This window comes from Tetrahymena thermophila (genome assembly GCF_000189635.1).
Source record: "Tetrahymena thermophila SB210 genomic scaffold scf_8254472, whole genome shotgun sequence".
NCBI classification, from domain to species: Eukaryota; Ciliophora; class Oligohymenophorea; order Hymenostomatida; family Tetrahymenidae; genus Tetrahymena; species Tetrahymena thermophila.
The window spans coordinates 45,373-59,565 of record NW_002476248.1 but is presented as its reverse complement, the minus strand read 5'-3'; the positions used below and the strand labels follow the sequence as shown (position 1 = coordinate 59,565).

General features: G+C 24.2%; 4 protein-coding genes across 4 annotated transcripts; all 4 read right to left on the bottom strand. All coding sequences in view use genetic code 6, as the record gives it.

Annotated features, from left to right (window-relative positions):
* Window positions 1–790: 790 nt before the first annotated feature.
* Window positions 791–1,339, bottom strand: TTHERM_001156839 (hypothetical protein; the record flags this gene model as incomplete). Its single annotated transcript, XM_012799377.1, has 1 exon — window positions 791–1,339. The coding sequence occupies one exon, from the start codon at window positions 1,337–1,339 to the stop codon at window positions 791–793; it is 549 nt and encodes a 182-aa protein (XP_012654831.1).
* Window positions 1,340–1,375: 36 nt separating this feature from the next.
* Window positions 1,376–11,477, bottom strand: TTHERM_01156830 (adenylate and guanylate cyclase domain protein; the record flags this gene model as incomplete). The annotated part of the gene is made up of 16 exons (XM_001030071.3): window positions 1,376–1,538; window positions 1,593–1,672; window positions 1,728–1,888; window positions 2,021–2,935; window positions 3,088–3,834; window positions 3,913–4,360; window positions 4,422–4,594; window positions 4,793–5,219; window positions 5,298–5,626; window positions 6,044–6,390; window positions 6,456–7,128; window positions 7,746–8,137; window positions 8,219–8,804; window positions 8,943–9,871; window positions 10,868–11,031; window positions 11,094–11,477. The coding sequence occupies 16 exons, from the start codon at window positions 11,475–11,477 to the stop codon at window positions 1,376–1,378; spliced, it is 6,918 nt and encodes a 2,305-aa protein (XP_001030071.2).
* Window positions 11,478–11,829: 352 nt separating this feature from the next.
* TTHERM_001156821 (adenylate and guanylate cyclase domain protein) lies at window positions 11,830–12,060 on the bottom strand (the record flags this gene model as incomplete). The annotated part of the gene is made up of 1 exon (XM_012799376.1): window positions 11,830–12,060. One exon carries the CDS (start codon window positions 12,058–12,060, stop codon window positions 11,830–11,832), a length of 231 nt encoding a protein of 76 aa, XP_012654830.1.
* A 31-nt stretch (window positions 12,061–12,091) lies between these two features.
* Window positions 12,092–13,295, bottom strand: TTHERM_01156820 (phospholipid-translocating P-type ATPase, flippase; the record flags this gene model as incomplete). Its single annotated transcript, XM_001030070.2, has 4 exons — window positions 12,092–12,409; window positions 12,505–12,839; window positions 12,898–13,105; window positions 13,245–13,295. 4 exons carry the CDS (start codon window positions 13,293–13,295, stop codon window positions 12,092–12,094), a joined length of 912 nt encoding a protein of 303 aa, XP_001030070.2.
* Window positions 13,296–14,193: the final 898 nt, after the last annotated feature.

The window sequence follows — 14,193 nt, the reverse complement described above, 5'->3', positions numbered from 1 at the left end:
TAAATATTTGTTTGTTTGTTTGTTATTCACCTATCTCTGATCAATAATTTAAAGCGCTCACCCTCACCGCTCAAGCTAATAAAAAAAGAAATTTCCTATCTTTAGCTCAAATCAGAAAAATTTTATATGGAAAAGTCTATCGATTTGTCTATCAGACACTACTTACTCACTTATAATATTAGAATTTTTACACTAAAATCTAGAATGATCTATTTAAATCTATCTATTTTTAAAATAGAAAAATCAAATATTCCATCAATAATTGTTTATTTGTTAAGAACATGTTAAATAAAAGCAGCAAAAAAGCGTTGATTTATAATCAGATTTATAAATAAACGAAAATAAATCACAAAATTTTAAATGATAAATTAAAGTAAACCTTTTAACTAAAATAAAACAAATAACAAAAAAATAAAAAAATCTAATAAATAAATAAACAAAAGTTTAATTTAAAAAATAAATATTTAATTAAAACAAGTTAAATAATTAAAATATTTATTTATTTTGTGTTTCTTAAAATTGCTATTCAAAAATCAATAAAAATATTTATTTTTAGAATAAATTTAATAATTTTTATGATTTATTCACTTTTATTTTGTATGAAAATATCTTTTTTTATCAAAAAATAGTAACAAATTTTTAAGATTTATTGATATATTTCTTATTTGGAACAAGGAGAATCTACTTTTTCATTTCATTTTATAAGGAGGAACCTTTATGGAATCAAATAGAATAAAAATTGAGGAAGTAAAAATGTTTCTTCAATATTAATTAAAATAGACAGATAGTTTCAAAATATTATTGTGTGAGTAATTTAATCTTAAAGATTAATAAAATTTATACTTTAGAGTTTTAAAAGGAGATTATGAATAAATATCTTAATTTGATATTAAAATAAATGAATTTAGAAGGTTTATTGATATACTTTAAAAACAAGTTAGTTAGTGAGTGAGTTAGTTAGTTTTAATTGTAAATAATAAATATAAAACATGTTGAGGGTAAGATCAGTCCAAGGAATGAATATAAGCAATTAATTATTGTTTGTTTGTTTGTTATTTTTTAGTTGATTTGTTAGTTTTTTATTAAAATATTTAAAATTATTTATATATATGGTGGTTAATTTTTAAAGATAATTAATTTAGTTGTTTACAATAATTAAATTTGGTTAATATTTTAATAGGTTAGTTATTTGTTTGTCTGTTTGTTTGTTTGTATTGCGTGTGACTGTGTTATGCATGCATTGATCGATGTAAATATTTATTTTTTTATGTTTAAACAACTTTAGATTGGTAATTTAATTTTGTTTTGTTTTGAAATAGAAAGAAATTTTAAATTCCATTTTAATTTTAGATAATTGATTGAATTGGTAATTATTTCATTTTTGTTTCACTAGATAGGTTTTAATTTCCTCTTCAAAGTTTTTGAGTTTAATGGGATTATGATCTTTGAATTAGAAAATATCTTTGTAATTATTCTCGAGAAGAACCTTTGTTGCTTCGCTGACAGAGATTTATCCACCTACACCATTTGACTCGACCCTAAAAATAAATATTCAAATTCAATATAAAATTTGTAATTTAATTAAATTTTACTTATTGGCTATCATGACATCCTTTCCAAAAATATCGTATCTGACTATATTCGTTCCTAATATTCCTCCTAAAATCTTTCCCTTTTAATTTAATTTATTAAATCTATTAATAAAATTTATATTTAGTTTTATTTACTGTGTGGATTCCTATTCTCATTTAAAGGTCTGAGTTATTCACTTTATCCCTAACGTACTAAATTGTCTTAATCATAGAGAAACCCATATCCACTACATTTTTAGCTTCTTCATGTATTATTCTATTGTTTATGTTCGTCATTCCTAACACTACATAGCAATCTATTATTTTTTATTTATTTATTTTTGAGTATTTATTATTTTGTATTCAGCTTTTATTAAATATTTTGTAATTAAATGATAATTTTTTGTTTAAATTCAGCTTTTATTAAAAAATGATGTTTTTTCATTTACCTCCAATTGTATAGACTTTATATACATTTCTAGTGATGCAGGATTTATCGAATTCGATGAAGAGCTCACGCAACATTTTAACAACGTCTTCAGGCCTAGATTTGCTGGAGTAGCTTGTAAAACCTGAAATATCTGCAAAGAGCAAGGTGACATCTTGCAAAGTTTCTTAAAATTCTTATTTTTTTTGTTGGTCTTAGAAAAATTTAGTGAGAACATGCTGAGGGAGGAGATGGCGAAGGAGAGAATCTTTTTCAGTTTTTTTGTTGTCGAGTTTGACTATCTGGTTATAATTCTAAATGTAAAGTCTCTGTCTAAAAAAGTTTCTCATGATTTCAAAAACAGACAAGCACACAACAAGGGCAATTTAAATAAAGCTTGTTTTGATGTTGTAGATCCATATTGCGCTGTAAATTATATTGAAAATCAGTGATTACTAGAAAGAAAATGTCGAGAAGTTGGAGATAACATTTTAAGCCAAAGCGCCCTCAAAGTAGTCTATAATTAGAAGAGTTTTAAAGCTCTCTTGATCAAACACTTGTCCTGAGAGGACCTATAGGAAAATCACAGAGATGAATAGGAATATTAAGTTGATGTAGTTTAAAAAGTTCGAGTTAAGAGCTTTAGAATATAAAATCATGAGTATAAATAGCACAATTTCGAATATCATTCTTATAGTGATTAATACTGTCATTCTTTTACTTTAAAGCACATCTCCTATCACAAAAAGCATAAGTGTTTTGAAAAAATGTACTGCAATCACAATAAAAGAACTAATTTGATATGATTTTTATAAATCTTTACGAATCATCTTCTTAAATTTCATAACAGTTTCTTCCTTTTCGTTTTCCAAAGTCAGCAACCAACGATTCTTAATCTATAAATAAGCAGCATTATTGGTCTCCTATTCCTGTTTATCTGATATTGATAAAAATAAAAATATTAAAATAAATAACAAAATATTAAAAATAAAATGCTTTTTCATTCATTTTTATGTTAAAATTCTCTTTTTATTTGTTTTTTTTATTAATTTTTGATCAAAAATTTAAAGAAATTCTCATTGTTTTTACTTAGCTGAGGAGATTTTAAATTATTCTTTTAGGAAAGATTGGTGCTTGTTCCTTTTTCATCCTTTTCTTCATCTTGCTAGTTTATATACTAACTTTCACTGTTTGCTATGTTGAATTATTTTTCTGGCTCAATTTCTTCTTCGTCTATTTCGAGGTCATCAAATTTACTAACAATGCTGACTCTTGGAATCACAACAGTGTTTGACATTCTTTTAGATTTTCTTTTTGGAGAGAGATCAATCATATTTAGTTAATTGAATGTTTTTGATTTTGAAGAAGGAGTGCTTTGCTATTCTAGATTTTCAAACGAGCTCTTTCTGATGTATTAACTTGGTTTTTTCGTGGCCGCTCTATTATAATGTTGAATGGTATGCTAAGGATAAAGCGAGCTGTTGTTGTTGGTAGTAGTTAATGCAGCAGTTGTTGTCTAATTATTTCCACACTAGCTATTCTATCTTGAAGATTAATTTATAGAACTAATTGATGGTATTATATTACTATTATTGTTACTGTTATTGTTTGACTAATTCTAATTATTTATATTTCCTAAATTATTTTAATTATGAGGTGACCCATTTGCGTTTCCGTTTTAAGGAAATTAAAATAGAGTTTTAATATTATTTTGAGTTAAAAGAGCATTTCCCTATAATGAGAACGATTTTAATAGTTAAGGACTTCTTTTTTCTCCTTCAGTTAACTTCTTTTTCAAGTAAGGCGTATTATCCAGAGATAAATCTTTATCAGAATCTGTCAATAAAAAAAATAAATTGAATATTTTTTGTATGAAAATAACAAATAAAAATATTTGAAAAATAAAAAATTTACTTCTTCTTAAGAGTTTTTCTCTTTTAAAGTATTTGTAAACTTGCAAATCACCTTTTCCCTTGACATTTTTAACGATTTCTCCCTTGGATACATAGTCTTAGTCTTTGACTCTTTCATGAGCTTGCTAAGAAAGAGTGATGTTATTCGCTTCACAATGAGAACACACTCTAGAAGTGGTATTTACTGTATCTCCGATAAGACTAAATTGAGGTTTATGATATCCGATAACACCAGCAATAACTCTTCCATAGTGGATACCAATTTTTAAAGTAGTCTTTTGAGACTTAGATCCCCAATAGATCTTCTATGCCTTTTTCTATATAGCGAAAGCTGCATCGAGAGCCTTCTTGGTTTCATTTTCCCTCCAGATTCTGTCATTGCCCTTTTTAGCTTTCTAATGTTTAGCTACATCTAATCCACTGCAAGCCATGTATACTTTACCTACTGTCTATAATTAAAATGATTGATTAATTAATCTCTCAAAATAATAAATAAAAATGTTTGCTTACTTCTATCTTTTGAACGCCATAACGCTAGCAAACATAATCAAAGCTTCTGTAAAGATTATCTAACCAATGAATGAAATTCTCATCTTACTCTTTTAAAATCTCATCAAAAGAAACAATTTCTACAAAAACAATCGCAACCTCACCTTGATCTTCTTCTATATTTGTATCGCCATCTTTAATAAAGTTAAAAAATATTTTTTATTCATTTATTTGAATTTTAATTTAATAAATTATCAAAAAAAATTATAATTTTTATTTTATTGAAATTGATTTTATTTTTAAATCAAACCATTTTTTTATTTCAAAAATAATATTGAAAATGAGATATTTTTTTAAATGAATTCAAAGAATTTATTTTGTAAAAAATTTACTTCTGTTAAACCTGCTTCTGACGAAATTAGGAAGAAGATTAGCAAGTACGTGATCAACTTTATTTTCTTCGAATTTGATTCTGTTTTCCATCAAGAAGAGATCCCTTCTCAAATAATCTTTATTGTAATAAGATCCGATGTTCAATAGAGAATAAAAGAATAACACAACAGTGATTGTAGCTTTATAGTAAATTTATAGGTTTTATTCTGATCCCTAATTCTAAATTGCAATAACAAATATGAAAAGGCTGATATAATTAAGCAGATTAAGCACAATTGGGAAAATGAAAGGAGGAGGAATAGCATCCCAACTTAATATAGCAAATAATACCAAGTGTTCTTAAAGAATTTGATTCATTTCACTATCATCATAAAAGACAATCGATATAGAATACAGAACCAAAATAGTTGAAAGCAGAACTCTTATCTATTTTAATTTTTATTTAAAATATTAATAAATATTAGCTTTAGTAATTAATTAATTAAAAAAAAATAAATCTTTTACATTAATTTTAATGATATTGCTGAGCTAGAAAACACTAAATTTTTTATGGAACCAAATAGTTGCATATGCTACAGTAGAGCAAAACTCAACTATTAATCTTAATATATCAAGGATTAATTGATAAGTGTTGTTGTTTTAATTGTATATCAGATAAAATATGGTAGACAGTAAAAGAATAAACGACATAAGTGTAATTGGTTTTAAATATATTGTCCAAACAAATTATAACTTATGGTTTCTATAACTTTTCTCTAACCTTTCGTCATTGAATTTCAGCTTTAATTTATCGATTCCGGATAAATTCTCTACTTTCTCACCAGGGTCAATGACTAAATAATTTTTTAAAAGAATTTTAAAATCAAAATGTTTAACCACAATCAAAAAAGTTAATTAAAAATTAAATTAAAAAATTTTATCAAATTATTAAAATAAAAAATGAAGATTTGAAAAAATAAAATTAGCGATTATTATCCATTCTTACAATCAAAAAAGTTAATTAAAAATTAAATGAGAAAATTTTATCAAATTATTAAAATAATAAATGATGAGAAAAACTGGTTAAATGAATATTGAATTAAAAGAGATTAATAAAAATTTATTTAGATTTTAATTTATTTTGTAAAATTTTTATAAATTTGTGGTTATAAAGATAAGATTTAATTTTTCTCTTAATCGAAAGAAAATTAGAAGTTTTTATAAACGAAATAATTTAAATGATAAATGAAGAAGTTTATTAATAAAAATACTTTTTCTCAAGAATCCATCCATCTCAACATGAGTAAATAAGGCTTTGAAGAGGTTTGCATAAAATTAGGGGTTCATGGTTGGATGAGCTTTTAAGTTTTTGATGTAGTTTTGGTATGGCTTTAATCCTAGCAAGCCTTAGAAATTCATGTTTTCTGATTATTCTTTTATGAATTTCCTAATGATATCATTTGTAATATATTTTCTGAGTATTTTTTGGTAGAGCATTTCGAATGTCCATATAAAAAGACTTACTGAGAAGAACATAATCCATACACATGATTAATTGAGAGTTTCTGTGAGATTGACTACATACAAATCAGTGTTCAGATTTAAGTGTTGATTCCACCTTTTTTGTTATTTAATTATGAAATTTTTAATTTCTTTAAGAGATTTCAAAAAATGTTAATTTACACTAATGTGAGAGTTATTTGGACTATAGAGAAAAATAAATGGAGAATCCTAGCTTTAAGGGAGAAAATACCATTAAGACATTAAGTCATTATTACAAGCGAAAGAGTGTATATTATACATAGAAGATCAGACACAGTTTTGTCATCTCGCAGTCTTCCATCTGAACTATTGTATCCAAAAAAAGTATCCTCTAACAGAATAGATACTATTAAGCCCTCAACAGCTCCCATAATAATAGTTTCTAAGAAATGGGATTTTATCCATGAAAAGTAGTTCTTGCAAAAGCGATAAAAAGAGGGATATACGTTAATAACACAGCTCCTTGTTGTGTTGAATCTACCACTAAACAAGAAGAAAGAAGAAATAATAATCTAAAGAAAATGATTCATTAGAATTTAATTATATTAAACTGCTAAGGTATAGTATTGATAGCTGTGGAGCGCATTAATGTAATTTAGCAAAGTGTAGAAGAAAGAGTATTTAAAAATTAAAATAACTAAAGACCTAATCTTCTCCTATAAATGTATAGACTCATCCAGTATACTCTTTTTGAAGTCTTTTAGTCTGTCTATTAAAATATCGCCCAACATTCTTTTCTGATGAGTATTAGCTCTATCTCCTGGAGAATCGATCTGCAAAGAAACGTCAGCAACGTTCATCATCCAAGAATCGCCTTTTTGTTATAAATCAATTTATATTTTTATACGAAACTTAAATTTTATTTTATTCAAAGATTAGTAATTCTAAAATCATTTTTTATTCAAATGTTATATTTTTTTACTCAAAAATTATGTTTTTTTTAATACTAAAATCTTTTTTTATTTTGTACTCAAAATTATGGTATTTTATTCTAAAATCATTTTTTTATTTACTTAAAGTTATGTTTTTATTATTCAAAAATTATGGTTTTTAATTCTTAAACGATGTTTTTTTTATTGAAATATTATATTTTGTATTCAAAAATCATCATTTTTCATTGAAATGTTTTGTTTTTTTATTCTAAAATAATTTTTTTATACTTAAAATTGTGTTTTTATTATTCAAAAATTATGGTTTTAAATTTTTAAATGATATTTTTTTAATTCTTAAATCATGTTTTTTTATTCAAAAATCATCTTTTTTTTATTCAAATGCTATGTTTTTTTTCTTCAAAAATCATGTTTTATTTTATACTTAAAATTATACTTTTTTATTAAAAAATCATGTATTTTTAATTTTAATTCAATACTTTTATTTATTGTTTATTAAATTGCTTAAATAAAATAATTTGTTTTTAATAAAAGTAATTACACCATGAAGCACCGATTGCTAAGACTGTGGGTTTAACAACAAATGACTCATGAATTAGCTGGGTCATGTGAGCCTTTTCTTCATGTGAAAAATCATAGCCAATAACGCTTTTACAGATCATACACAAAAAACTGAAGTGACTTTTAAGATAGGGATCTTTTAAAATTTGCAATAGAGAATTTCCATTAACTTATAAAACTAGTCTATTCATTTAATCTTATGAGTCTCCCTTTCCTTTGTGTCCTACCATAGAGGAGAGTCTTCTGGTTCTAACTTAATTGGCTTTGGATCTATAAGAAGGAGATGGAGAGTTTGTATCCTCATCTTCTTTTAAAATGAGCTTTTGCACTTATAGCAAATGACTTTTTATCTGATACTTAAGTTCGTCATAGCTGATTAATTATTACAAAATGTTAACTTATTTTTTCTATTCATAAATCGCTAAAAATTTATTGGTTAATTTAAAAAATTACTTTGTTTAGTCGATAACAAGAAATTCGGAATGAGGAGCTATAATCTCTGCTTATAAAGCGGCTGCTATTGCTTTTTATTGTTTGTCTCCTGAAAGCACCCAAGTGCAAATGTCAGAATTTCTAATAATATCTATTGTTTGGTGAATATCTGGGACCATCTTCTAGCGAAGGCAAACAATACCTAAAAGAGTAAGATCAGATTCAAAATTATCTATGATTGTTTCAGTTTAATCATTTGCTTCTTAGTGTGCCATTTATATTTATTTCTTAAAATCAGATATCTAACTATTCGTCACATATTTCTTCGCATAAATTATGAAATGCATACCATTCATAGAAAAATTATTAAGCAGTTTATTCAATTTATCTTTTTCAGTTTTTGACATTAAGCATTTGTGTAGGATTGATTTTTCATCACCTCTCACAAGCATAAATTATTTTTTATCTTCATTTTAGCTATTTTTTTTTCTATCTGGAGAACTTGGAGTATGATTGCTTCCTATTCCTCCTTATGTGTGATCTATTAGAGCTTGTTCTTTTAATATTATAGAAAATCTTCCTCTTTCTTGCGAATATGTGTTAACTCCTAAAAATATCAAAACAATTTGTTTTTAATTATTAAAAAAATCAAATTAAATTAATTTTTATTTATCAAATTCCAATTGAAAAAATTGACTTTAAAATTGCACTAAAATTTAAAAAAAAAAATAATTTGTTGTTTTACCTTTTATTTCGTATCTTAATTCTCTGTTTTTGAATTTAATTTAATAAAATTTTTTGCTATTAAAAGCTCCTGAATAGATAAAGGGGACATCGAGAGTCAAGGCTAATCTCTACAAAATATTTTCTTCATGGGAAGATAAATCGTGTATATATATTCCGTCTTGACTTTCTTTTGGTTTTTTTGTTTTTATTTAATGACAGAGAACCATAGACTTAATAAACTCAGCTGTAGGGTTTTCTAAATGTGGAGCATTAAAATATTGTTATTGATGCTCGATTGTTTCTAGTTCTTCATACATGTGCTCTAGTGTTAATTGAGAATGCATATTTTCAATTAGAGGAGTTGGTGTATATTAATACTCGCTAAATTTATATATTTCTCTTTACACATAATTCTTTCTTCTAGCATCAAATTATGTATAAGTGTCTGTGTTATTATTATTAATGTTAGGATTTGTTTAATTTTCGCTTGTATTTTAAATGTTATTTGCATGTTAAAAAGTTGTATTATTAATATTTTTTTCAAAATCCGAATTATTTAATTATTATGTTTGCTACTAATCAAATGGTAATTTAGGTGTTTTCATCTCCCCTTAATCAATATCTTGAACAGGGCGAAATTCTTTTAACAGATTGGTATCTCTTTTATTTTGAATGTAAATCTATTCAATATTTATTGCTTATGGTCTGATTACCTTATATTTACTAGTGCTCTGTTAACGACTGCTATTAATATTCTAGCTGCTACTTCTACTATGATTAGAATGCTTCTTCTCGTGAGATATTAACAAATTAGTTTATATTTATTGTAAATCTAAATCTTCTTTAAGACTACCAGTATCACTCTCTTTGTTTTAGCTTTCTTATTACCCTAGATTTTGTTGATTGAATACCTTCTCAACTTCTTGAAAAAACCTTCCACTTTTCTTTCTATTAAAAATTAAATCATTTTAATTTGTTTTCTCAAATAATTAATTGACAAATTAAATAAAATTATTCTATCAGATTATTTTTTTAATCAAAAAAAACCCTTTCAATTTTTAAACAAAAATTTCAACTAATTATAAAATTTTCAAATAATTCTAGAAAATTATTTTTTTAATGAAAAAAACAACATTTCATGTTTAATTCAAAATTTCAATTAATTTTAATAGCTGAAAAACAACCATTAATCTTTAATTAAAAACTTCAACAAATTTTAAAAGCTTCAAATTATTCTATCAGATTATTCTTTTAATTAAAAAATAACCTTTCATATTTAATTTAAAACTTCAACAAATTTTAAAAGCTTAAAATTATTCTAGTAATTATTTTTTTTAATGAAAAAACATCCATTCTCAATAATTAAAAATTTCAAATAATTTTAAAAACTTAAAATTATTCTAGCAATTATTTTTTTTAATGAATAAACAACCAACCATTCATTTTTAGTTAAAAATTTCAATTAACTTTAAAAGCTTCATTATTTTTTAATGAAAAAAAGCATTAATCTTTAATTTAAAACTTCTGCCAATTTTAAAAGCTTCAAATTATTCTTGCATTTATTTTTTTTAATGAAAAATACAACATTTCATCTTTAATTAAAGATTTCAATTAATTTTAAAAGCTTCAAATTATTATTGTTACTATTTTTTTTAATGAAAAAAACAACATTTCATCTTTAATTAAAGATAATTAAAGATTTCAATTAATTTTAAAAGCTTCAAATTATTCTTGCAATTATTTTTTTTAATGAAAAAAACAACATTTCATCTTAAATTAAAGATTTCAATTAATTTTAAAAGCTTCAAATTATTCTGGTAATTATTTTTTTTAATGAAAAAAAAATATTTCATCTTTAATTAAAAATTTCAACGAATTTTAAATGCTTTAAGTCAATATTTAATTTTTTATAATTGATTTAAAAAAAATAACTATTTTAATTACTAATTTGAGTCAGGTTTTGAGTTATCGTTTTACAATATTTAGAGATCTTATACTTCTGCATTGTTGTTGGAGCTAGTTGTGAGTTTAGATTTATTGATATAACTAGAGAATGTTGGAATTTCTTTTTAGTTAGCCTTTTCAAGAGGGATGCTTCTATTCGTAACCTAGTAACAAATAAATTATAATTAATTAAAAGAATTATTTTAATAAATAAATTTTTTTATACAGTCATGACGGAATTGGTTCTTCCATCTCTGGATTGGCTATTTGATATAGATTAGGTTTTACCTAAATCTTCCATAAATGTTTACAATTTTGTAATCATTACTTCCTATTTAGGCTAGTTAAGCTTGTCTTTGTCTGTGTTTGTTTATTCTTCTTTTAGCAAATTTAATATATTAGGCAATTACGGTTCTTGTAAAAAACCTAGATTTTCAGTTATTTTTAGATGGGGAGTTTATATGCATTATGATTATATATTAATTGGATTTTCTTGCCCCTCAATATATATATTTTAAGAGTGTTTGAAACTTATAGCCTTGCTTGAGGGATCTCTTGCAGTCTCGATATCTTCTTCTTCTTTTATAATCTAGTCTGCATTATCTAACATATTTAGATAGGTGTGAGTGCCAGTTTTTGTATAAATTCTTTGCACAAAATCAAGATCTTATTTAATGTTAGACTAACTACTTATTTAATTCTGCGATGCTTGTTGTAAACTATACTCATCTCCCTCATTTTTATTGTTCTTATCATGAATATCAAGAAAGGATATATGTTCTTGATTTTTTGGATGTTTCTTAAACGTGAAAAAATTATTGTTTGGATTCAAAGGATTAGAAATATTAATGCTACTATTTTCGCTGTTACGATTTCCTGCTTTGCTCTCAAATTAACTGATGTTATTTTCATTTATTGATTTATTAGTTTGAAAATAAGATGTGTCATTAATAAAAGTATTATCATTGTTAGGAATGGTATTTAACTTCTCCCATAGAATTCATCCTAACTGCGTTATATTGCGTTTGTAACAATCCATCTTACTGAAGAGTTTTTAAATTGGACAATTCTATAAGCTAAGTATTGTTGACATTGTTTGGACTATTATTGTATTTTTGATTGGTATTTTGTTTTTCGTATTATTATTCAGTAAACATATTTTTTTATTGTTGCTTTTCCTATAATCCTCTCATCATGGACTCATTGACTTAGAAAAACTTTCCATCATAAATTAATGCCCACAATTTCCTCTTAGTCTTTCTGAGTTATAGTTCCAGTTTAGCTAAAAACAGCATAGTCAATATGACATAAATTAGAGACAGCGTCAGGATTATTTATTACTATTTATGTTTATTGTTTTCCATATTTTCGTTCAACAATAAACTTCTACAAAATTGTGCAAATGTCTATCATAGAATAAACTATAATAGGCGCTTGAGTTGAATACACTTAAATAGCATATATCAATTAAATTATCCAGCTAGGCTAAATATTGTTGAATATTTAGCTCTATTCGTGCAAAGTTTTCCAAACAGACGTAGTCTATTTAAAAAAATTTAATTAATTAAAATTATTCATTTAATTAAAAAAATGTTAGATTTGCTAAAATTTTTAAATAATAAGAAATATTTATTTACTAGTATTCCAAAGACTATCCAGACTATGCTCATTTGCATAAATCTGTTAAGAAAGTTTTTGAACTTTCTGTCTGAAGAGGAGTTTTGCAGCTGAGATACATTTGTAATTTCCTTTCCCTTTGTAATGACTAAACCAATAACCCAATCTGAATACTTAATTTGACTTCCTCTTAATATTAGATTTGAAAATTCGATATTTTATCCTTTAGGATCATTTTGAAGTTTGAGGTAACCCTGAAATTATTTCTCAGATCTCTATGGTTTTGTATACTCTATTTTACCTGTAAAATACTCTTTGTAAGTACTAATAAAACTCTTCATGTCTTTTTTATTTGCTTTTCATAAAAAACAAAATCAATAATTAATTTCTTTATTTTCACAATGAAATTTTACCATTTATTGGGGCTAAAGGCTTTTTGATACTGTATTAAGAAACTCCATCTATTTCTATTGTATCTAAAAAGCACCAATCGTCCTTGCAGTCTAATAAAACAATATCTGCAGGACAATAATCTTTTTTCTTTAAAATTATTATATCACCGATTTCTATTTTTATTCCAGGAATCTCTTTCAAAGTAGGTGCATTAGTAAAATCAGCTTTCTAATTAATTACATTTAAATTAAAATTAATTTTTCATATCTTTATAAAAAAAATTAATCTATCTAATTTATTTCAAAAAACTATTCTTTAAAATTAAATTCCTCTCTTTTTTAAATTGTTTTTTATTTTAGATTTATACTATTTTAATTTAATTTTTTAAGCTGAATAAATATATCAATTCGTTTTTCATATTCTTAATTAATTAATAAATAATATTAATTTATGTAGATTATCATTAATTGAGTCCGTGCTTTGGCAATAATTTTTTATTTAAATTCTCATATTTTTAAAAGCATAAAAATATTTATTAATTATTTTTGGAGTTTATTTTTCATGAGAATTTATGGTAATTGATAAAATATATCTTATATTTTAGCATTTATTTAAGTAATATATTAAATTAAATCAACTTCATAATACTTGTCAATTTACCGATTAATTAAATGCTTACTTATTTATATTTTTGCTTAACTATTTATCGTTCAAAGTGTATTTTTATTATTTTATCAAATTTTATTTATGGCTAATTGATTGATTTATTTATTGGTTTTGTTAGCTTTAACTGAATAAAATTTGAAAAGCAGATAAGAATATCTTGAATAATAGTTTTTTGAATTAATATTGAAATTTAAAGAGTTATCAAATTATGAAGTAGTTAGTTAGTTAGCAATTAATTAATTAATTACATAGTATCCCTTCTCATCTATTTTTAGAGTTCCGTAAGAAATAATAGAAAGGTATATATAAATATCTTTTGAAATAGCTACAATTAAATTGACCAAGAGAGGGACTATCAGAAATATGCTAATTTGAATAATTTAAGAATAAGGTTTTATTATATAAAATAATATTAAAAGTAAAGTATAATATGAGATAAAGTAAACTAATGCTTATAATTAAATAAATAGATGTATTTGTTACCTATTTTGATATAGCTTGAGGGAAAAGGATAAAATAACTAAAATTAAAAAAAAGAAATTTCCAAATCTAAGCAGCGATTTAATGAGCGAAGAGACAATTATTGTTAAAACCTAATTTATAGTTTTTATTTAGATTACCATTTTAAGTTAATGTTATGAATGCATAAG